Below are 24,054 nucleotides of genomic sequence, written 5' to 3'. Positions count from 1 at the left end.
ATCCCCTTGCTATAAGCTACTACCTTGCACATTCCTGGTGCTCAATGCTCTAAAGACAGTGGAGATGGTTGTGGACAACAGGAAGAACTCAGCCTCACCTGCCCCCATCACCCTCTGTGACTCCACTATTGACACTGTGGAGTCTTTCCGCTTCCTGGGAACTATCATCTCCCAGGACCTCAAGTGGGAGCCGAACATCAGCTCCCTCATCAGGAAAGCACAGCAGAGGATGTACTTCCTACGGCAGCTGAGGATTTTCAGCCTGCCAAAGACAATGATGGTGCACTTCTACACAGCCATCATTGAGTCCATCCTCACCTCCTCCATCATTGTCTGGTACGCTGCTGCCACCGCCAAGGACAAGGGCAGACTGCAGCGTGTCATTCGGTCTGCAGAGAAGGTGATTGGCTGCAATCTCCCATCTCTTCAGGACCTGTACGCCTCCAGGACCCTGAGGCGTGCAGAAAAGATTGTGGCTGATCCCTCTCACCCCGGACACAAACTCTTTGAGTCACTCCCCTCTGGCAGGAGGCTGCGGTCCATCAGGACCAAAACCTCACACCACAAGAACAGTTTTTTCCCGTCTGCTGTCAGCCTTACCAACAAGGCCCGGAACCCCCCCGACACTCATCACAATCCACCTCGGACTCATTCTGTCACATTGATATAAATATAACTCTATGCATTACATTAACGCTCAACTTGGACTTCTTTCTGAAAAACAGACTGTGTTTCCGGAAAATAGCAAACAACAAAAAAACAGACTTGTGTATATATATTTAAATTGTTATATTTTATGCTCTTATTTTAGTAGATGTGTCATGCACCAATTTCACCGGAAAAAATTCCTCGTATGTGTAAAAGCGTACTTGGAAATAAACCTTTTTCTGATTCTGATTCTGATTCTGACATTCAAATAATTCCTTTTACACTAATTTCCTGTCTGCGTGTCTGCTCTTAACATGTCGACCACTGTGTTCTATTCTATTCTGCATTAGTGCTTGGGTTTTTGTTGCAAGATAAAGGAACTCATCATTTTCATCACATTCATTAAGTTTGCAGCTCTTTAACGCACCCTGAACCCATTAATGATTAACATGCTACAGTGTACAATCTGGGTAACTTTTCAACTGTTGCTTCGTGAAACACAATAATTCTAGTGTCCCAGTTAATGGGGTATGAAGAGTGTACTCTTCATCCATGGCACCAACCAACCAACCACTTCATGTTTGTAACAGATTCTCCCCTCTGCGACACACCCCCCTGAGAAACCAACTCTGATTACCGGCAGCTCTATTTTGATTTTTAGCAACACCAGCCACCATAGTCAAATGTATTCTGGGGGCCAGACATGACATCCATCCCACTCTGGACAGAGCAACTCTCATTAGTAGAAATCTGAGTTTATTTGAGACCCAAAACCATGGCCAACAGTTGAGACTGGGAGGGAGAGCTGCAGTCCTCAATGCCTCTCTGTGCTTCTGTTAGAGCAGTTACCCAGCCAAAATCCCTTAAATACTGTGTTTGCCCCTGTCCATGTAAATTAATTAAATGAGATGTAAACAGAAGAGGAGTTAAACATAAAACAAAATAAAAATCAACACAACCACTGCAATAGTGCAAGATATGAAAATTAAATGTAGACTCTTAAACATAAGATCTCTGTCATTTTAAACTGGATTAGTAATTTAATATCAGATTATCATATTGATTAATTTTGTTACTCAAACCTGATTGTGTCATGAAGTGTATGTTAGCCTAAATGAAGCTACTGCCCCCAGTCAGATACTCACATTCCTTAAGGCACCAGCTGAGGAGGTAGAGTTGCAGCCATTTTGGCACAAGCCTATTAATCGACCCTAAACCTAAACCCCATTACAAGTTATTGTTCTTAGTCTTTGACACCAAACCCGTGAAACACTACAGCCAATTGTAATCGTTATAGCGTACCACACTCCTTGTCTGTATTCGGAATTTTTATCTGAATTCTTAGAGCTTTTATAAAGTTTAGTTTTTAAGACAGATAAAGTAATTATTGTAGGTGATTCTAATATTCATGTGGATTTCAATAGTGACAGCCTTAGTACTGGGTTTATCTCATTATTAGATTCGAGTGGTTTCTGTTAGAGTGTACATGAATCCACTCACTGTTTCAACCACACCCCCAACCTCGTTCGGACATATGGTATTGCAATTAAACATTTACTAGCCTGTTCACAAAATCTTCCTTTATCAGACCATACTTTAATAATACTTTAATACTTTAATTTTTGAATTCCTATTACCAGAGATGGGGACTCGAGTTTGTGACTCGGACTCGAGTCGCACTTAAGTCACACACAGAGAAACTTCACACTTGACTTGGACTCGTGCTCAAAAGACTTCAGACTCGACTCCTGTTTTGGGACTCGTGAACAATCATTGTGTTTTCCCTTTCCCTTTCTTTTCTTTTTTTTTGTGTATTAACATTGGGGAAACACTGAAACGTCTGACGAGCTTAATGTCATTCCCTCCTTTTTGACATGGTAACCATGGTAACCATATTACGCATCAGGTGCGCGGGTCACAGCCGCCGCGCATTAGTACCTCAGATGACACTACGGCGACTGACACACCGGCAGCTGCTGCTGTACGCTTTGTAATTACGTTTGGTTATAAAAACTTCAAACAAGACGGCACCAACAAAAGAAGCGCTGACTGCAAAGTCCGCGGTACTAAGATTAATGACGCTGGATCAACCACATCAAATTTTATGAGGCACCTGAAAACTCACCCGGATAAGTCACATTAGCGCATATGAACGGTTAGCAAACATGTTTAGCTCAGCATCAGCTATGTTTAACTTAGCTTGCTACCAGCTTTGTAACTGAATATTTGAATAGATGAGTGAATGCTAGATTGCTTGTCACACTTATTTGCATGGAGCGGCGTTAACATGACATTTATTGGGTAACGTTATTTATCTACGTTCCTACAATGCCTACAATGCTTTTGACTGGGTGAGGTGTAACATTTTCTATATTTTTGTTCTTATTATGGTCCGACTGAGCCTGCACAATAGGGGGCAAGATATAATGTAACTCTATGTTCGTGTTGGAAAAATACAGTCTCCTTTAAAGGAAATCATTCATTGTGTGTTCTCTTCATATTGCATTGCAATACCCTGTTTAAAGTGATCATATAACAAACAACTAATCAGTACTGATACTTTATGCTAATAGATAAAGGAGGGATAATAATACAGTAGATGCTTGAATTTCTTAGATATAGCTTTGCAGTATTCTTAGTAGACCGAATAGCAGCAGATGATAGAAGGCTCATTAAAACAAGAAGAGACATGAGAGATTTATTTTTTTAGATACTTGAGACTTGACTTGGACTTGTGACCAAAGACTTGAGACTTGACCAAGTCTCACCCCACAAAGACTTGAGACTTGACTCGGACTCGTGACCAAAGACTTGAGACTTGACTTGGACTTGCAAAAAAAAGACTTGTGAACATCTCTGCCTATTACTGAACTACATGCCATTAGGCCGAAATTTCTACACTAGATGTCTCTCTAATAGGGCTGTAACTAAATTTAAGGAAGTGATTCCATGTGGTACTTAGTTCAATGCCATATTTGCTTGTATTTCCTGTATCATTTGTCATTGTAGGTACCTGTATACCTCTACTCTGCCTTTCAGAGATTAATGTTGTGCTTTTACCAGCGTTAATTTTGTTGACGAAAATTCCAATGACAAGTATTCGTTGACATCATTTTATTGCATAACTAAATTGTAATGACAATGTAAATGAAAAAAATATTGATAACAAAAATTACACCAAAATCCCTGTTCATTATGCCCTGACGACTATAGCAGAGACGAAAAAGTTGTCTGTGTTCGGGCAGACAACCTGGTTGTTGTTTTCATTTGTAACCAATCACTTCTGTTAGTGCAAGTCAAATTCTCTCACTGCCCCATCTCATTGGATGTTTTTTCCCCCCTGCTTGGTGCATGCTCTGGTGCATGTTGGGTGCCTGCTGATAGGTAACAGCAAGGCAAGCCAACGTTCACATGCCGTCGAAGCTAGCTAGCTTAAAGCCAAAAGAAACAATTTTAGTTTCTGCTGGCCACTCAAAGATGAGTGCCTCATCTTCACCAGCACTGTCTCAAGTCAGTCTTTGAGCAAACTAAGCACTTTTGCCAATCTGTTTTAGGTTGCTATGAATGTCTTTTTGATGTTAATCTATGCATTTTGCTCAACCTCCGACAAGTTTTAAAGACAACAAGCTCTGGAGGGAACTGTTTTTGTCACTCTGTGTTTTTTAATAATTTTTATTTCAGAGGAGTCAAAAAATGACCTCCCCAGTCAATGAGTATGAATATAAGTTGGACCAAATAATTTCACAGTATTTGTATTTCTCCAGGTTGTATGCAAATGAAGAGGGTAGTGTGCCATGTCCACAAAATATAAGACTAAAATGTGACTTAAACCAACTCTAATTTTCAGTTCAGCAACTAAGACTAAAACTAAATTTTAAATTCTTTTCAAAATTAACACTGGCTTTTACTGCATTGCATTTATTTGAAAGCTTTCATTGGAATACTCTGTAGATTCAGCTTGTTAATACAAAATATAATCAATAAAAAAATCACAAACTATTACTACAGATTAAACTCCCACGTTGAATTAGTAGGATATTTTTCTCTTACTTTATATTTCTCCCTAAGTATTTCTCTTATGCTCTGCCACAATTGTTGAGTTTCTTTCTGCTTTACATATTTCTATCTATTATCTATTTTTCATTACCTAAAATGATCTATATTCATATAGATTAGACCATGTGACGTAAGTATTAATTGTTCTGATTGGTTAGAAGATAGAATCTTCTTTGCAAATCAGCCTGGCATAGTTCAGCAGTGGGTTCCTCAGAGTATTGCCTGTCCAGATCTAAAATAGGTTGTGATTAACTTGCAATTCCTTCTTATGTGCTTTCTTGAGATGTGAAGTATAGGGTATTATTTGGCCTCTCAGGTAAAGAGTATGATTCAGACTCAGTTTTATTAGTCTTGAAGAATGTGATAGAACTATAATTGTATATTCAATTTGGCCAACCACTGGAACAAAGGAGCTATATATAAAGAAATAATCTAGTCTGGAAAAAGAGTGGTGAACATCAGGGAAAAACAGAGAATTGCCAGCACCATTGGGGTCACTGATAACGTGTTTTTAATTGTTTTAGATTGTTTGTGTTTTTAATTTAAAATCTTGTTCTGAAAAAGAAAAAAAAAACCCCAACTAATTACAGCTGTCAGATAAGTGAAGTAAAAAGTATATTTCCCTTTGAAATGTAGTAGTCATACTATTAAAGTCAACTACAGGCCTCCAAATCATACTTAAGTACAATACTTGAGTAAATGTATTTAATTACTTACCATCAATGATGTCTGGGGCATGTTCAGTGGAGTCTGTTTGATCCAGTAGTAACTAAGATGAAAAATGACAGGACTCCTGATCACGGACTATATGATAGATATGACAATAAGTATCTGTACTCAATAACAATATAACAACGCTGTGTGCAGCAATCAGGGCACTGTGGAACATTGCGTTGTTCATAACACCATGTTCATTCTGCTAGCAGCTTTTCATACAGTTTTTCTTTGAGAGTGGAGAGAAAATGGAACACAGATGTACAATACAGTAAAAAACCAACAATAGTTTCAAGGATTTTTATTCTTTACCGTAGAAACACTGTACATAAATTACTTTCTCTGAGACTAATTTTGATGTACGGATAAGTGGAATTTCTCAACCTTCAAAATAAAAAAGATAAACCCATAAAACATTGTCAACTCCTCTCAATTATCTTTGAAGAAAGGTTGGTAGCATATGATGTTAACTCTGTGTAAAGTTCCTGTTCTTTCCTTTAAAATGGTTAAAGTTGGCTTCCCACCCTTGTAAACACACATACACACAAAGAAAACTCCTCTAAAAGAGTACAGAGACCCACAATCAATGAGAAAACATCCACATCGATTTTTGATCAATTACTGTCACTCATTAAAGTCACTGATGGCGATGCACTGTCCCTTTAAGGAGAAACAAGCAAAAACGAGGAGAGAAGCAACAATTAGTTACTACTCACAGCAACCCTGCCCCCCTCCCCCCAATGCCATGACAACATGTTTCTATTGCAAGCAATACTACTACCTTTGACCGATAAAAGCACAAGGTCTATGCATTATGAGGCTGAGTCACATTTTGCAGAAGTGAAGGACTCCTGGGCTGACGGGGGACCAGTGGGTTACAAGACCGGTGAGCCCACTTGGTCCACAAAAAGTACATCCACATAGAATCATTAACAGCCATGGCGTTGTCGTCGCCCTGCTTCCTCAAAAACCGCTGTTGATGGTAGTCTGAAACTGTACGATTTTATTGACCTTGTAAAAGCCGAGGGGATTAGGAGGAGTGGGCTTAGAACCGACTGAACAGATCATAGATATCAGTAAGAAAGAAACTAAACACAACTCAAAGTTTCTGGTTTTGTTGAGATCACGGTCCATTCTGGTGGTGGTGTAGTAATAGTAGTAATAGTGGTATAGGTAATAGTATGTAAACACATTTTTGTTCATTTTTTTACATCCCCTTTTTGTCTGAAGCAAATGCAAGTTTATATATAAAAACAGAACAAAAAACCAAACAGAAAATCAGTCTTTTTTTTCCTTCATACAAAGTGTTGTCCTTTTTTTTGTGCCTGTCTCTCTTAGAGAGAGTCCACATCAGTTCCACAACAGTTCATTCAGTGGCTTCAGCCATGGAAACAACAGATCCAATAGACATGGCTCATAAAGGTCTATAACCCAGAGCGACGGGTCACATCTGGACCCACACAGATATGATACCTGCAACGTCTGTTAGGGATCCACAAACATTTATTACATTGACTTCTCTGACAGTTTACAACTGTCTAAATGCTTGTGGGCTCAGCAGTTGTGATGACTGCTGAAATGCTCGGTTGGTCATTTGAACAAGTCTCTAAATCCCACTGTTTGACAGCTAGATAGCACACGATAATAGCACAGAGATTAGCCCCGCCTACCAGAAAGTGGGGGAGTGGCATACGTGCAGGCTGTTTGAAGGCAGACAGCAGGGCGAAAGGGCGAAAGAAAGACAGAAAAAAAGAAAAGAAAGTAAAAGAAAAAAGAAAGAGAAAAGTTATTGGTCGAAAAATGGAACCTTTTTACAGGCTCATAAAGACTGTTTTAACATCACTGTAGATTCATAATGTTTGGGTCAGTTGCGTTGAAGTGATCATTACATCATTAATCAAATCAGTCTATAAGTCCTACTTAACCATCCTTAGAATAAAACAAGTTTGCAAACATGGGGTCTCACTGGCTAGTTTTCAGTCTCAAGACAGTTAAGTCTCTGACATCCATTTTGTGTTAAAACTGAACTTTGTTAGTCTTTGACAGTCACAGGGTGTAGAAATTAGACATTTGTTGATGCCGTGTTACCTCCTCCCTATCTCACTCTGGCGTAGGAACTGGATGTTGTTAGCGCTGTCAGCTAGCTCAGGGTACTGCTCTATGGACAAGACGTAGTAGCCATCGTAACCCAAAACCTTCCCGCTGCTCAGCAGCTGCCTTTTCTCCCCCTCTGTCCACAGCCGAACTCCTTCTTCCCCATCTCTCACCCGCTGCTGCTCACGGGTCCAGGCACTTGAGAGCGCCCTCTGCCTTGCGTGCTCCAGGATTCGTGCTTTCTCCTCGTCCAGCGTCGTCCCATAACGCACGTGGAGTGCCAGAGCCCCGTACTGCAGCTCCACGTCAGCAAAGCGCCGCGTTCGCCCATTCATCACTGTTGTAGACTGCGACACTGTAACATTCACGCCGTTTTCCAGTGATTTCCTGCCTGAGGTAAGCCGCAGTGCACTGAGGTCATTGTCAGGCAGACTGGTCTTGATGAAATAGTGTGTGTCTCGTCCCTCCACTGTATAATGCAAGTCCTCCAGGTAAAAGGCATTGTTTAAGACTGCAGCCACTTTGATGCAGTCCTCATTGGCAATGTTGAGAGCGTTGGTTACCACACGGCCCTGGATCACAGCGAGCATCACTCCCTTCCCAATCAGAGACTTGACAGTGGCAAACCACAACCAGAGTCTGCTGTGGTCTGAATGCCGCCGGTTGAGCTGGATTTCTGGCATTCGCTCAAAGGAAAGGAAGGCCCGAGACTGACGAGTCACATCCTGCTGGACACCTGAGATAGACTGTGAGCAAGAAAAAGAAGAAATGTTCAACTTTATGTGCTGCTTGATACTTAAGATATCATCATCATGTAATAAACACATTACAAAAACACTGCATTAAAAGAACACTGCATGATAATCCAGGCAATGTGGAAAAATGTATGGGATGGATGTCTGTCCTAAACCCCATATCTCACAGAGATTTTTTGGCATTAAGAACATAAAAAAAAAAAAAAAAAAAAAAAGTAAATGCGCTTTACCACCTGTCTTTGTGTTATTCTTCAATAAACTGGCAGAGAGCAGGGGAAAAAAACTCTCACAAACACTGAAGCCGCAGAACTGCAGCTTTGCCAAAGCGTATCTTTTCCTTGTGCCACAACAACAAATGTTCTGTGGTCTGGTACTGCTCTATGCCTGGGGGTTAAAAACCACTGCTGCAACAAAACAGTAGCTAGGAAAATGACAGCAATTGCATGCCAACATGGTTAAGTGTTGCATATTCTTATGTACTGTTACTATGTAACTATGAATTAACTGTAACTGATGAATTTTAGCAGCTGTTTAGAATTAAATTTTGTATGTTGTGTAAATTTCTTATGGCCTTTTTAAGACATTTTCTTGTAATTCTATGCAGGGTGTGCTGTTGCTTTGTATTTTCATCATAATATGCGCGGGTGTATGTTACTTTAGAAAAGTGGTCTGACTGAATCTGGCTATATGTCTTTACTACACATACACCCTGTGAAATAAACAGAGTAAACTAGAAAGGAACAGTTACAGACCAGCTAAGCACTAAAACACGAAAAAGATGTTTATACACACAATAAACACAAATTGCATACGTATATATACAAGTGATCTCCAGTGAAACTGCAACTTTTTATGTGCCAACACATAAAAGTGTGTGAAGTGTCTGCACAATTAAGTCCAGTGCATTCACACTTCAAGCAACACTGTAACTCAGTCCAAGTCTCGCTCCTTCCTTCCTTTTCTCTGATTTTCTCCCAATTTCTCTCTAAATCTGCCGCATCTATTTTTGTCTTCATTAAGCAGTGTTCATGTTGGTGTCTTTCATTAAGTTTCAGCATAGTCTCTCACTCTTTGTGACATCGTCATAACCTGTCCAACAAACAAGTGTAGAAACAGCCACAACAGCTAAGAGAGTTTAAGGAAAGAGGAAGGTGCAGAGAATGGAGCTTTAAGCTGAGAAGGGGATGAACGATTGGTTTGGCTGGATGACTCCTTCTCCTCCTTCTCCTCATTTCCATTCTCATTATTGCCACTCCATTTCCTCCCACAGTCTTCTTTTTCCTGTCCATTTCCTGATTTTCCTTTCTCTTTGAATGTAAGGTTGTTCTTTGATTTCCATGCCTTTTCACTCTTGTTTTCTCACATTTTAACTGCTTTGTTTCCTTCTGAATTTTTCAGTTTGCAGTTTGTTTTTTCTTCTTTACTGTACTTTTATTTCTTCTTATTTCTTTATTTCTTTTGTAATGGTCATTGTCTGTTTGTCTTGTTTTACTCTCTCCATTACTGCTGCACGTCATGTGTTTATGCTTGACTGTATTTTAATTATCACCAAATATAAAAATGATGGATTCTATAAAATGAATGAAATATCCATCAAACTATATCAAACTAGAATTGCTGCTTCATGCATCTGCCAACCAGCCAAGCTGCACTTTACATCCATGTCTATGCAGACTCATATAACATATATAGAGTATGAAAGAAGTTAATAAAAGAAATATGCTGTCTCCAGTTAGAGATTATTATATTTTCCATAATCACTAATAATAATTTAGTAATGTATATTATATGAGCTTGTAGTGGACTACAATGTTCAAATATGGATGTTGCTGTAAATTACCTCCAAATTGTAAATATGTGGATAAACCTGAATGCTTCAAACACATCTTCAACCTGGCAGCACAGAAGATCTATATAATCACCACAGTTTCAAGGTGGACACCCACCTCAGTGTCACTAATTCAATTTCTGACCAAATGGGAAATATGGTCACAATCTCCCCTTCTGTTCCTGAGTTATGATGTTGACTCATGGCCAGAAAAGGTTTTTGCAGAACATTATGATGCCACAATGAAGATGACCTTTGACCTTTTGGATAGAAAATGTAATTTTCATTTTATCCAGTGAGGCATTTGTGTGAAATCTGTCATAATTGGCAAATGAATTCTTGAGTTAAGACCAAAAACGTGTTTTATGAGGTCACAGTGACCTTGACCATTGACAACCCCAAATTCTAATCAGTACATCCTTGAGTCCAAATCGACAGCTGTGGCAGATGTAATTAAATTTCCTCCAGGAGCTCCTGAGATATTGCATTCATGAGAATGGGATGGACGTGAGGTCACAGTGACTTTGACCTTTGAGTACAAAATCTAATGAGTTCATCCTTGAGTCCAAGTGAACTTTTGTGTCAAATTTGAAGAAATGTCCTTCAGTTGTTCCTGACATTGTGTGTTCACGAGAGTGGGATGGACGGATAGACAACCCAAAAACATATATATATGTATACCTTGTCTACAGTCATGACCAGTGATGACACAACAGGTAATAACAAAATACCTGCTATGATGTCACTGATTGGAGTGTGGCCACAAGGTTTGAGCAGTGTAGGGGATAGTTACTGTAACTCATGTGTGATTTATTCAACCTTTCTAAGAGTACTTAGGATACATACAGGCAGGTCATCCCACAGCTGGCTCTTTTTCATCTCAAGTGATGGCTGCGTCAGGTCAAACTTGGGAATGGGGAATCCTGGGATTGCATTGTGGAGATGGAAGCCAAAAGTGACCAACCAGATATTGATATCTACAGACAAAGAGAGCAGTGGATGTGGAAAAGAGAGAAAAATAAAATGGATTGAAGGGTGAAGTCAAGCATTTTGCTTTGATTATTTGCACTCCAATAGCGGCACCACCTGAACATACTGTGATAATAATACTGTGGCTTTGTATATTTCTTACACCTCCCTATAATAATTTAAGGCAAACTTCTGTTGTTCCTTTAATAAACATTAAATGCCTCACAAAAAGTAATGTAGCAGTTCATTACTTCTAAATAGAGCAATTCAAAATCTGTCTGGCTCAAATGCTGGAGCATATCTCCATGAGTTGTTGTCCGCCTGGCAAGTAGAAAAAACGACTGTTTTGCACCTGTTGCAACAGATTTATTTCACTGCACTGTTCACTTTCACAAAATTTAGCTTTCAGATAATGTTGGGCAATGAAGCACAAACTAATTTTGAAATAAACAGGCAGACTTCCATGTAATTTTCATCAGTAGAGCATTTGGGGTAACCTAACATTTCAAAAATTCATAAAACCCTCCACTTCACTATTGAGGGTGATTAAACGTATTTTTAGTTGTGGCTATAATCCAAATTAATATTAGGTATTATCTACCTCCTTGGAACTTTCCTACTGTAAATGTTTCTTGTTACCTGTGACGTATTCTTTGACTTGATGAATCTTGCTGATGGGATTGTTGCCTCGGAACATGTAGAGGTTGAAGGGCTGGGGTTCTTTACCTACACGTGTCCATGTGCTGATGTCAGGAGTGGTCCACCTTCATAACAAGCACACTCTGGTCAGATGTGACACTGACAAAGCTGGAATAGCATCCAGTTATAAATAGAGTCACCTATCATGCTTGGACTGAAAATGAGTGACAAACTGCCTACCTCCCAGCAGGGATGTCGTAGTCTCTGTCTCCAAAATGCAGCAGTCGTGTCAGGGGATCATACAGGCCTCCATGGAAACCAATTACCAGCACAAAGTCTGGGTTGGAATCAAAGTAAACCTCGCCATATGCTGTGTACTGCACCTACATACGCACACAAACCGAGATTTATAGATAGAATTTGAACAGATACACAAAACACACATGCAATTTCTTCCTTTGTTCCACAAAGGGGGGGAGTGCACACATACATTACCTGTTTAAGTAATAGTCCATTGTTGCTGAAGACAGCCAGTGGGGTCCCAGTGTTGTCACATGCAATATAAAACTCCTCTCCACTGCTGATCTCCATAGCAAACACATGGCCCTGTGCAACAATAAGCATTCCGATTATACACATTATGAATACAGTAATAATAATGATGATTTTTTTCATTGCTGTGGCATTCTGTAACTGTACATGTGATAACAGGAGGGCAGTAAATAATGATGTCAGTATTATTTTTAATTATTGTGAGTGTTGCTGCTGCTGATTCACTTATTCATCACAATAAAACAGCGATTGTCACTGTATTACAGGTTCCCTAACCTGTCAAGCATTTACAGGAGCACAAGATTTTTGCAATATTTCTACGTGATGAAGTGGGACTGCTACACAGAAAATATTCCCCTCCTCTGTAATTGAGATGCTGTACATTCACCATGTTTTCCCTATAGTCACTGGAGAGAAACCTGCTCCACATAGAGTATCATAAATCAAAAGCTCAGAGTGAAAATCAAATTTGACTCATAAATAAAAGTCAGTGCGAGCTCTGTCCAGAGAGGGCTAGACTTCTTCACATTCAGTGTTTTGCCTGTCTCTAGCTCGAGATACTAAAGAGCATTTGAGTTTGGAAAAGTAATAACATTAATTTTACTGATTTTCCTTGACGAATTTGACCAAATACGTATTTTAGCAATGAAATGACCATATTCAGAATTACATTTTCAGAGTAGCTACCTGCAGATCATAATAAAAGGATGTGATCTCGGAGCTGGAGTGATTATAGACATGGGTGATCCTGGTGGGGTAGTTCAGGTCAGCATAGAAGAACTGCAGGTGTTGGCCCAGACTGTTTCTAGATGCTACACGTCGACCCAAACCATCATAACGATATTGTATGGTCCAGCTGGCTGCTTTACTGTAGACACGAACTAGAAGACCTGCATCACAGATGATAAAAGGAAGAATAAGGACTTGAAGAATGACAATACAGTAGGATGTCAAAGCTTTCATGTGTAGAATTTAAAAAATGTAAAAATTTTGGTATGGTAAAATCATATAAAAATTGTACACATTTTTCAGCAAAGTTGATTAATTTCCTGTAAATCCATGCACGATGTCAAGTTCAACTTTGGTGAAGTTTGCACTGTTGCCCAATAATGAGCTGTCAGTGCTGACCTTGGAAGAAACAGAGCAAGAGAGCGCAAACTGGAGGAGCTTATTGTAGCTTATTAGCTGTGGGGCATCATTCAATTTTATTGACCCTCATCCATCAAAGTGAAAATAGCAATGGCTAGATGGGTATGAGACAGGAGTCAATGGTACAGATACATCTCTTGAATAAACTGTGTGAACTTGTTGTGCTTGTTGGGCAACCAAAACACTGAGTACCAAAGACTAATTCCCACCTTTGGAGTTGTATTCAAATATCTCGGCTCCTCTCTGTCTAAGGAAACCGTCTTCATCCAGCCTGTATTGAACATCTCCCAAGCGAGTGATTCTGTCCCTCAGGTCATAGCGAAGAGGGGTTAACCGTCCACTGTTCCCAGGGTTCAGCAAATGCAGGTTACCATTCAGGTCATAATTATACCTGGCAGGCCAGAAAATTATACTATAAACATTTGGCATCATCAAATAATTGTGCTTTTTTTAGTTTAATATTATGATCCTACCTCCACATCATCTTCTCATTGAGGGAGACCGTTTGCAGCTGTCCATCAACGTCGTACTCATAACCATATTTGGTTGTGTTGGCAAACGGTCCAATCTTTATCTCGCGCTTGGTGACTCTGCCCATGTTGTCGTACTGAATCGTGATCCAGTACATCAGAGACCTGAAGATCTCATATTGGATCTCCTTGATGCGGCCGTGCTGGTCGAAATGTTTGGTGTAGGTCATCACTGCTGTGGAGATAATCTGAGACGGGGGAAGATAAGTTCACAAAATCAAAACCTTAATTACTTTGCTGACTGATCAGAGTTCAGCAGAGATCGTGGAGAAACTATACATGACTGACCACACAAGACATTAATACCAAACAACTGCCATTCAGGGAAGTGCTTTATCCTGTTTTGTAGACACAAACACATTGATGACCATTTGTATTTGAGGAAATCAAATGTTCTCAGGGCCTGTGTTTATCAAGCATTTCAATATCACTCCTAAAAATCAAAGTGAAAGTTAAACTTGGACTTAAAACAGTTATTTGAGAAACTTCCTACACTCACTCTCAGTGTAATTTCTCATTTGAGAAATTTTAGTTTGTGTGGTAGACACTGTGGCAATAAACCTGGTTGTGTTTCGTACATTCTCTGATTTCTAAAAGGCTTCACAATTGGTTTACCCTCAAGACGCTCCGACATGGCAACTGAGAAAAAAAAAACTTTACACTCATTGCCCAATAAGGCAGTACCCCCCTCCTTCTACATAGCCCCAGTAAATGCATTGCTTGCATTGCTTTTCAGTCAGCTACCTTTAGTACAGTCTTTGCACCCAACAAAACATGACTTAGAAAAATTTGGGAGGATCTTCTTAGTTATGTAGTCCTGTCTTCTTGTTTCTTCCCATCCCCTCCCTGCTTGCTCCCTCTGCACTGCCTGGCATTGTGGAGGGACGTGACATGGCTACTAGCTACTACCCTTATCATACCGCAGGGAAGATGACTGGCATGTCTCTGAAGGAGCTTAAGTGTTTCCACTGCCTCTACAATGACATACTGTACTTCTGCTAATTGTTCGCACTGCTAACCGCCGCCTTTTTGGCTCAGTCACCTCCATTTTTGCATGAGACATCAGCAGTGCTATAGTGGTGTCTGAAGATGTGGGTATACTCTTAATTTATGCCCTCCTTTTTTAAAGCGACCCATCCAGCAAAGGCTAAACGCCTTGTGCTATTAACACGGACATGAAATTACTTTTGCATATTTAGTTCACCAAGAAATGTGCCAGTAGTATTTGTCACTTAACTTCTGCTGCTTGACTTAAGGGAGTAACGATCATTATGAAATTAACTTTAGCAACAGATGGATGGAGCGCAGCAACACATCCATGAGTGGGAGCGGGAACTGAGCTATTGTTAGCTGAGCTGCTGGCTAGCACCGATGTAATGTTAGCATCACCATCTTTAGCTGAGCTGCTGGCTAATAGCAGCGACGTAGCATTGAGAGGTCCTTTTTCTGAAAGCAGATTGTTTGAGTTGTTCACTTCACATTTCCTTCATTTCCTTTTTTCCGTCATTAATTTAATTACTGACTTTATTATCCAACAGGGCAGACAGGCGCGCAGGTAGACCATAGGCCACATTTATTTTCCTAGGATGGCATTGGCACCGAATGACCTGCCCTACTCTGCCTCTGATTGGCTTACCCTGATATTCTTACCCAAACAGCCAACGAAGACAACAACGACTAGTAGCCAATCAGAGGCAGAGTAAGGTGTGTCATGCCTTTATCATCCTAGGAAAAAAATATTGCAGCACACTACTAAATGGTGCGCATTAGAGGGGATTTGTAAGTGGGTATAAGCAATGCCGACTGAAAAATAAGTGGGTATACGCTGTATACCTGCGTATACCCTGCACTACACGACCACACTTTGTTCCTCAATGGGACCTCCGACATTACTGGATGAAGTTGCGGGTTCCCCTTTGAGCCTCTCTCTTTGAGCTTGTGTCTGATCTGTTTCTTTAGGACATCCAGCATTTGCTGGTGTTGCCGCAGTGCAGCTGAGACCCACAAGCGGCTGCTGCTCAGCAGCTAGACAACTGTCTCTTCTTGAATTTTTGGCAAGGTTCGGACTATTTTGATTCGGGCTCAGTAGGGATTAAATCTCATTCCTTTGGCCTTTCGGTGTAATAAGATAAGAAAAAACTTTATTGATCCCACGCCAGGGACATTAAGTTGTTACAGCTACCAAAAGTACTAAAAAATAGGCAAAAGCAGTGGCAAAGAAGGATAAAAGATAGAAAGGATGCAGGATAAAAAATTTAAAAAAACTATGTACATGTACTTTATGAACACATTATAAAAGACAAATTGTAGGAGCTGCTGTAACTAGCTGTCACTTGTGCAGCACCATGTAGGAATAATTAAGCAATTTGCATTCTAAAATTCATTTTCATTTCTGCATATGACAAAGTGAGGTCCCTGAAGAAACTTTTTTTTGGAAACAATCTGGATAAAGTCAATTGGTAAATGTATTTGCTGCTGTTCTTGAGGGATGCATTTTACGTTTCATTTGCATAAAATAATATAATAATAATAATAATATAAATAATAAAAACTTCAAATCTGTCATATAATCAGCAATGTAGAAAATGTTGTGATATGATGTTCTATGCATTTCTACTTCCACAATGAGTAACCCTTGATGCCAGGTGGAACTGTGAAAACTTTCAGTTAAAAATTCTAAAATTCACATGATTAAGGTTTGCCACTATGTTTCACTTGCTTGGTAATCAGGAGCTGGAGGACTGTGGGTGATGTCAAACATTTGTTCACTTAACAGGTTAGATTGAGGACGTATGTATGAGGTTTGAGGCACTTTCAATCAATGCAGCCAGTCTTGTCTTACCTGATTGATATCATAATAGATGACTCCAAACTTTCCAAACTGCTCCACCTTCCCAGATATATCATCAAACTGATAGAGATCGATTGGCAGCGGTGTCTCATTGATTACAGCCTGCATGCTGGTGACTCTGAAGCTGTTGTCGTAGGTGTAGTCAAATCGTGCATTCACCATCCCATCCTCACTGAAGCGGAAAATTTGGCGGTCAACCAGTGGGCCGATCTGGCGATACCGGATGGAGCAGATGAAGCCTTCGCTCTGCAGGTTGACCGTCTTAAGCACGCCAGCGGTCTCATCGTACGTGAAACTCACCCGTGTTGAGTCATAGAGGATCTCTGCCAGTTTATTCTGATGAAACAAATAAAACAAGGTAATAAATCTATTAAAGGTGTCAAGTCCCTGCTCATTCTCTGCAGCTGCTACTTAAGCATATCATGCCAAAACACCACCCTAGTGTCCACCTGACTCTCTTTCTTCATGGGTCCCCTTGTATGGGCTGTATTGATCGCTCCATAGTATAGCTTTCAATTACAGGAAACAGAGACTTCTTTCCATCTATTCTCTATATATCCAATTATCCTGTTCAGGATCTTTGAGAAAAAGAAATCTTATTTATATTTATTTGCAATATGTCTGAACTGAAAATAATGATTAATAATTGAAGAAAACATGATAAATTAAAGGAATAGCCAGAAATTTGCTATAAATACTAGAATTTTTTTTGCAAAGATAGAAAAAGATAACACTACTGTCACAATATAAAACATTTAGTACTTATAAACTACATATTTACTTAAAATAAACATTAAAAAATATAAACTGAGTAAAACATAAAATCGTATACCTGTCTGCGATATTTGTACAGTATACGGCGACCAGTGCCAAGATGGGCAACTCTGAGGAGCTGGGTGGAGAGAAAAAAGAAGTTGAGATGAGCAGTTTAACTTAAATATCCTGAAAATGAAGATCAGATTAAGATAAAAGATCTATCATGGCTGTCAACTGTGTTGGCTAACTTGTCAGAACTGACCATGGTCTGTCTTGCAATACAAAAAATGTGAGGCTGCCTACAATGACAATGTCTGCTAAAATAGAATGGTTCAACACTTGCATTCTATTATTATTATTATCAAGAAAAAAAACTGTGTTTTCTAGTTCTCCTTGTACGGTGTGAAAGTCGTAAGAAAAAAGGAGAATAAAAAAGAATAAAAAGCCAAGTCAGGTGATATGAATTGCAGTCTTATTACACACACGCGGACACACCCACACACCTGTCCATCTTCAGAGTAGTCCACATTAACAGAGGCATTGCTCTCTGGGGGGGTGTAGATGTTCCTGTAGTACCCAATGGATCTGATGGTCTGCATGGTGTGTCGAGCCACGCTGGGCATGGTGACTGCTGACAGACGGTCCCCTGAGCCATAGTCAAAGATGTACTGGTGCTGGCTGTGCAGTAGCAAGACCATGGACTGTTGGAAGAAAAAATGAATACAGTTATATGCCATCAAAGCAGTAAAAGATATAGTGTAGAGGCACAATGAGACACCTTATGTTTAAACAATGATGCAGAACATTATTTGATACCATATAAATAACAATAAAAACAATACTAATTAATAAACGTATTGATTATTTGGGTCAGGGAGGAACTTTTATCATATCAGGGAAGCACCAGAGTGAGAGGCAAATATTTATATTTTACATCACTTGGGCATGTGGCACATCAGACTTTCATGTCAATCTCAGTTTGTGTGCTGTTTCAGACTTGCAATTAAAGCCTTTTATTGACTGTAACCACAATTTTTCCCTCAATGTTTTAGTTGTCTAACCTTAATTATAATCTGCCATAACCATGACCTTTCCCTGACCTTAGCAATAACATAATTGCCATGTGCAGATGTTGTAGAAGGGCATAACTTGAAAAGCATTGGCAATGGGCATAGAAACAAACAAACAAACAAACAAACAACAACAACAACAACAACAACAACAACAACAACAACAACAACAACAACAAAATACAGTCTATATGCATAATCTGGGGTTTCACAAAATCATCTAAAGATTCCATGTCCAACTAATATACTATATACACACACACACACACACACACACACACACACGTATATATGTGTGTGTGTGTGTGTGTGTGTGTGTGTGTGTGTATATATATATATATATATATACACAAGTGATGTGAAAAAAAGTCTGGATTGACAGTTTAGCATTCTAAATAGGCTTGATTGTTATTTAAAAATTACAATTTGTATTTGATTGAATAGCACTCATTTGTTACTGCTAGAGTCTGGTCCTGGTGATTGTGCTTTTGTGGAAATGGACCACAGGTGGGGATGCTATTGAATAGTCATGCACAAAAGCACAAAAGAAGCAAGGACGGTTGCGAAATAACTTTTAACAAAGCAACAAGTGAATAGGTTCTGGTCAGTATATTTTCAACCAACGTTTAGGAAAAAAATCCAACATAATAAGCAGACATGGAAGCACAGGTCAAGGAAATTACTTTCACACTGGAACATGACACAACATGTTTTCCTCAGTGTGGATGCTTTGCTATGTCATTTGTCCCATGGATGTTTTGCACACTGCACTGGCACTCAGGCTTGGGGCTTAGAACATGTGTTGTAGGTCAGCTACAGAATGAGGAAAACTGGATGTCTTTGTAGAATAATGTGACACGATTTTCCTCCTGATGGCCACAACAAAAGACAAAGTCATCACTTTCATAATTCCTGTGGGACCCTCCTACACCCTTCCTGACTGGACAATAATTAGAAATGTAAGGAGAACTTTGTCTTTGTCTAGAGGATAATCCTTTAAATGTGAAAAACACAAACGCTCTCCTGGGTGTGTGCTCCTTCCCTCAGACAGGCGGTAAAGATCACCTTGACCTTCAATTTAACCAGTCAGGGAAGGGCTTCATATGTTATCCTGCTAGCCTGCTGAACTAGCTCATGAGGAAGTGCTCTAGTGCATATTTGCTTTTAAGTCTGTCAGTGAATTAAACTGATCTGATGTTACAATATACTGTGAATTAATGCTTTTATATCTTTTATACACAATTACATATATTTTGTGTTGCCAGGAAGCAGCCTGAGGCCAAGTTTAATTTTTTCAGTGTGAACTTAACTACATTTGTATTTGTCTGAACGATTTATATTTTCTCCTGTTGAGTATTTCTTTTGTGGGACAAAAGAATATTAAATTGCAAATTGCAATTGCAATACTTACAGTAGTATTGGGGAAATACAGGAGCATACTGTCCACTCAACTGTGCTCATGGTGTTCATCATAAATTAAAGTTTGTTTCACTCATAAATGCAGTTAGGTCATTGTACGTATACCACTGTGCATGATGAATTCTGCTTTTTGACAGTTTCCCAAAAGGAGAGAAAATGACAGATGGAGGAACGAAGTGAAAGAAAAACAAGGACAAGAGAAGGTGAGAATGTGCACATGGAGTAAATAAATATGACTAATTTATGGGGGAATTATCTATCTTGTATATCTATTTGTCTCTTCTTCATCTCCCCTGTTTTGTCTCTTCTTTTGTGCCCTCTCTTACTACTTTTTGTGCACAAATTGAAGAAACTGGCAGGACTGAATTTCACAAACAAAAAACAGTGTGTGTCGTTTTAGTTGAACAAACCTAACCAACCTTTAAATGTAACAGTGGCTGGCATTTTTGTAAAGATCATGTGTTACAACTTTGGAAGGTACTAACAATGTTGTCTTGTGAACATAGGACGTCAGACCAGAATGTGCTCATCAGCGTTGTTTTTGAGGGTCATGACAAATTACCAGTTTGTGTTTGACCAACCTTCTGCAATGTTCTGCCATCATCCTGTGATGACATCTGAGTCATGACTCAGCTCTATTTGCTAATGAAGAGTGAGATGCGGTTGAAAGCTCCAAAGAAGCTAGCAAGTGGACCTTTGAGTTGACACACATCCCATCCCATACCCCAAGGTCAAGAATGAACTTCAGTGCTCAAACCAAGGTTCACGTTAAACAGACACAAATTGGTATTACTGGGGCTTCTCCCTCTTCCTGTCTCTCTAGTAGCCAACATTGTCTATGTATGTACAATACTGCTCTGACCCCTTCCCCTTCTTTGCAAATGATACCCAAATTTACATAGCTGTCTCTCTTATCTCTGGCAGGACAGTCAGGATTGGCTACAGCAGATGGGTGATTGTAACATTACATTTAGTTGTTGTCCATGATTCCTTTACTATTTAAATTAAAAAAAAACAAAAAACAAACATGATAATGACTAAACCCTTATTCAGGAATTTGTATCCCTGAGATGAGATTACTGTAAGTTCTAAGGTCTAATAAGCTATAGGATCAAAAGCTCACTGCAACTTTAATGACATTTCAACCTCTTCACCTTCACAGATGGACCTGATTTCAAGTTGTTAATGAATAAAAGGAATGCATGGGTTAGTTCCATGTTACTCAGAGCTCACCCTCTTTCACTTTCCAATGGGTCTGGAAGACATTTTTCTTGAGAACTTATTGTCACACTTGATTAGAGAAAAATCCACATTGAAAACCCATTTATTCACAGTATTTGTTATGTGTATTTGTATATCATTGTCTCATTGTTGATGCTATTTTAGGATGAATATATTATTAATTAGCTAAATATTAGGATCAACTATATAGAAACCTGCTTCCTTACAGCTTATCTGTCTTATTTCCTCTTCTTCTCTCCTTATGTCACCCATACTCACTTATCACGTCTTCCTAACCATCATTCTTGCCTCTCTCCATCCTCATTTGCTGTTATTTCTCTCTGTCTCAGTTTTTTGCCTCTCTCTGCCCAACATGCCTTAACTAAGCTCCTACTATCCCCCGGGCTTGTTTCTACAGTGGTACCGATGCCTTTGCAGACTCCCTTAAACATCCCTCTCTGTCTCTCTTCCTCCATCTCTCTCTATGATTCCTTTTTTTCACTATGCACAAACAAGGCCCATTGCTGTTTAGTGTCAGGCTCTGTTGATCTGCCCCTCTGTCTTCCTGAGCTAACAAACACAAAAAGTGTCTGATTTATTCCACCTGTCTCCTCCTCCTCATCGTCCTTGTACTTTTTTTTTTTTTTTTTTAATGCCCCAGCTCTTGTACTACAGGGAATACCTTTCTTGGACTCCTTTAGAGACACAATGTGGGATTTTTTTTTTTTTTTTTTTTTATATAAATTCACTCCTTTTTAAGTATCTCCTTCTCTCTTTCAACTCTTTTCATTCAGTGACCTCCATTTTCCGCATCTGTCACCTCTTTTTCTTCACAGGCAATGGTTGCTGTCTTTTTGAGTGCATTATTTTTTTTTTTTTGTGGAGAATTTTTACTCTTCCATCCATCATTTGTTTACTCCTGGTCTCCTCTCTTCTCCATCAGAAACAAAAGTCATTCACCCATTATCAGCAATCTTTTTTCAACAGTGTAACATGTCTCTGTCTACCCCCTGAGAGCCCTATGATAACTGGGAAAAAGTTTAACTCTGTTGCAGACACAGAATTGCCAGGTGTAAGTTAACTGATGCTGCTTTGCTTTTCCTTCTTTTCACTGACATGAAAAGTAGCACTGCACAACTCAAAATCTAACAAATCAGTCAGGATCAAAACTAACAAAACATTGGCACTCACAGATTAATGGTCTTCTACCACTTTTCAGCTAGAAGCTATCATCAGTGTAATAAAAACAGCAACAGTTGAAAATTTATATAAGCGTGAGGTTCAAATGCCAATCAGCAAAGAGAATACACGATTGCATGATAGGATCCATCCATGAAAGAACCACCCAGGAAACAGCCTCTCCTAATGAAGGCAGTGTGACAACAATAATCAGAAACAACAGTGGCTAGTGTCACAGGCAGAAAGAAAGGTAATGAATGAATGAATGAATGCTGTATGCTCAAGACCATAAACATATAACAAGAAACAACATATAAAGATTGATAAATGAAAACAAAAACATACAAACAAAAAACTACAATTACAACAAAAACACAATATTGAAAAAACCTTCATATATTGTACACACACACACACACACACACACACACACACATATAAAGTTGGGGTGTTGTGAAAAACATAAGTAAAACAGAATGTGATAATTTACTAATCCAGTTAACGACCTTCACCATCACATGTTTGAGAACCAAGACTACTCGGTTAGGTTCGGGAAAAGATCATTTGGGTTAAAAACATTACTGTTACATACGTTACGTAACTTAAGTTACATAAGTTAAATAAGTCAGGGTTCACTTTCAATTTCACATGGGACACAAACAGTGTTCTCCTGGGTGAAAGTCCTGTGTTTGCTTGGCCCATCCATCCATCTACCTCACCTCCTTCATATGAGGACTTTCTTGCTTTTTATACTATGTCACCAGACTTCCTCATTTGTATCTAAACAAGCCTTATGCACTTTGGAAAGAAGTCCAGAGGACCGATGATGATAAAATTAGATTCAATGGATGGATTCAATTAAATACCAGCTAACGCTGACAGTCTTTAAAAAAGTCGACGATGACCAGAGAATGACTCCAGAGCAGGTTAATGATCCTAAACAAACCACAAAATCCACAATGGACTACCACAAGAGGTACAAGCTGAAGGATTTCCCATGGTTCTCGCAGTCCTCTGACCCTGAACATTATCAAAAATCTATGAATAGACCTCAAAAGAGTAGTGCATGCAAGACAGCCCAAGAATATCATGAAACTAAAAGCATTTTGCAGGAGGGATGAAGAACTGAACTGAAACAAGAACTGAATGACTCTTAGCCGGCAACAAAATGTATTTACAAGCTGTGACACTTGCCAGAGGTGGTGTTACTAAATATTGACCATGCAAACATCTGCCTCTGGCCCTTTTCCTTTGTTGTTATTTTGCATCTTTAAAAGACAGACAAATGTGTAAAATATCTTTTACTGGCTTAGCTATTTACAGTAACAGAAATTTTGATCAGGCATACCCAAACAATTGCATGCCACTGTACTCATCATTGTTGTTGCTTCTAATAATTGCGGTCACACCTCCTTCATTAGGAGAAGCTGTTTCTGAGCGGTTCGTTTCCAGATGCTTCTTGACACGCTCTTGGAGGGGAAGAGAAATGCACATTTTTCTGCTGAAAATGTAGAGGTATTCCTTTTCTATCTATCTTTCTCGTAACTGTTCTACATCTCTTATCTCCATTTTCCTGCCTGTTTCCTCCTTAAGAGACTAAGCACCTGTGTTTCATTGTTTTTTA

General features: G+C 39.3%; 1 protein-coding gene across 4 annotated transcripts in view; it reads right to left on the bottom strand.

Moving 5' to 3' along the window:
- Positions 1-5,704: 5,704 nt before the first annotated feature.
- tenm3 (teneurin transmembrane protein 3) overlaps positions 5,705-24,054 on the bottom strand; it is a 339,741-nt gene continuing 321,391 nt past the window's right edge. For all 4 annotated transcript variants that reach the window (XM_076729445.1, XM_076729446.1, XM_076729447.1 and 1 more), the window contains 11 exons: positions 18,045-18,242; positions 17,618-17,677; positions 16,777-17,121; positions 13,878-14,122; positions 13,614-13,795; positions 12,943-13,145; positions 12,199-12,309; positions 11,944-12,086; positions 11,704-11,828; positions 10,942-11,072; positions 5,705-8,258 (listed from right to left, as the gene is read on the bottom strand). In XM_076729445.1, the coding sequence (XP_076585560.1) occupies positions 7,503-8,258; positions 10,942-11,072; positions 11,704-11,828; positions 11,944-12,086; positions 12,199-12,309; positions 12,943-13,145; positions 13,614-13,795; positions 13,878-14,122; positions 16,777-17,121; positions 17,618-17,677; positions 18,045-18,242 (2,499 nt within the window). In that variant the 3' untranslated portion in view covers positions 5,705-7,502. The remainder of the gene's footprint in view (positions 8,259-10,941; positions 11,073-11,703; positions 11,829-11,943; positions 12,087-12,198; positions 12,310-12,942; positions 13,146-13,613; positions 13,796-13,877; positions 14,123-16,776; positions 17,122-17,617; positions 17,678-18,044; positions 18,243-24,054) is intronic.

The sequence above is a fragment of the Chaetodon auriga genome, chromosome 4, assembly GCF_051107435.1.
Source record: "Chaetodon auriga isolate fChaAug3 chromosome 4, fChaAug3.hap1, whole genome shotgun sequence".
Classification (NCBI taxonomy): domain Eukaryota; kingdom Metazoa; phylum Chordata; class Actinopteri; order Chaetodontiformes; family Chaetodontidae; genus Chaetodon; species Chaetodon auriga.
The sequence above is the reverse complement of the archived record's forward strand: the minus strand, read 5'-3'. Positions and strand labels throughout refer to the sequence as shown.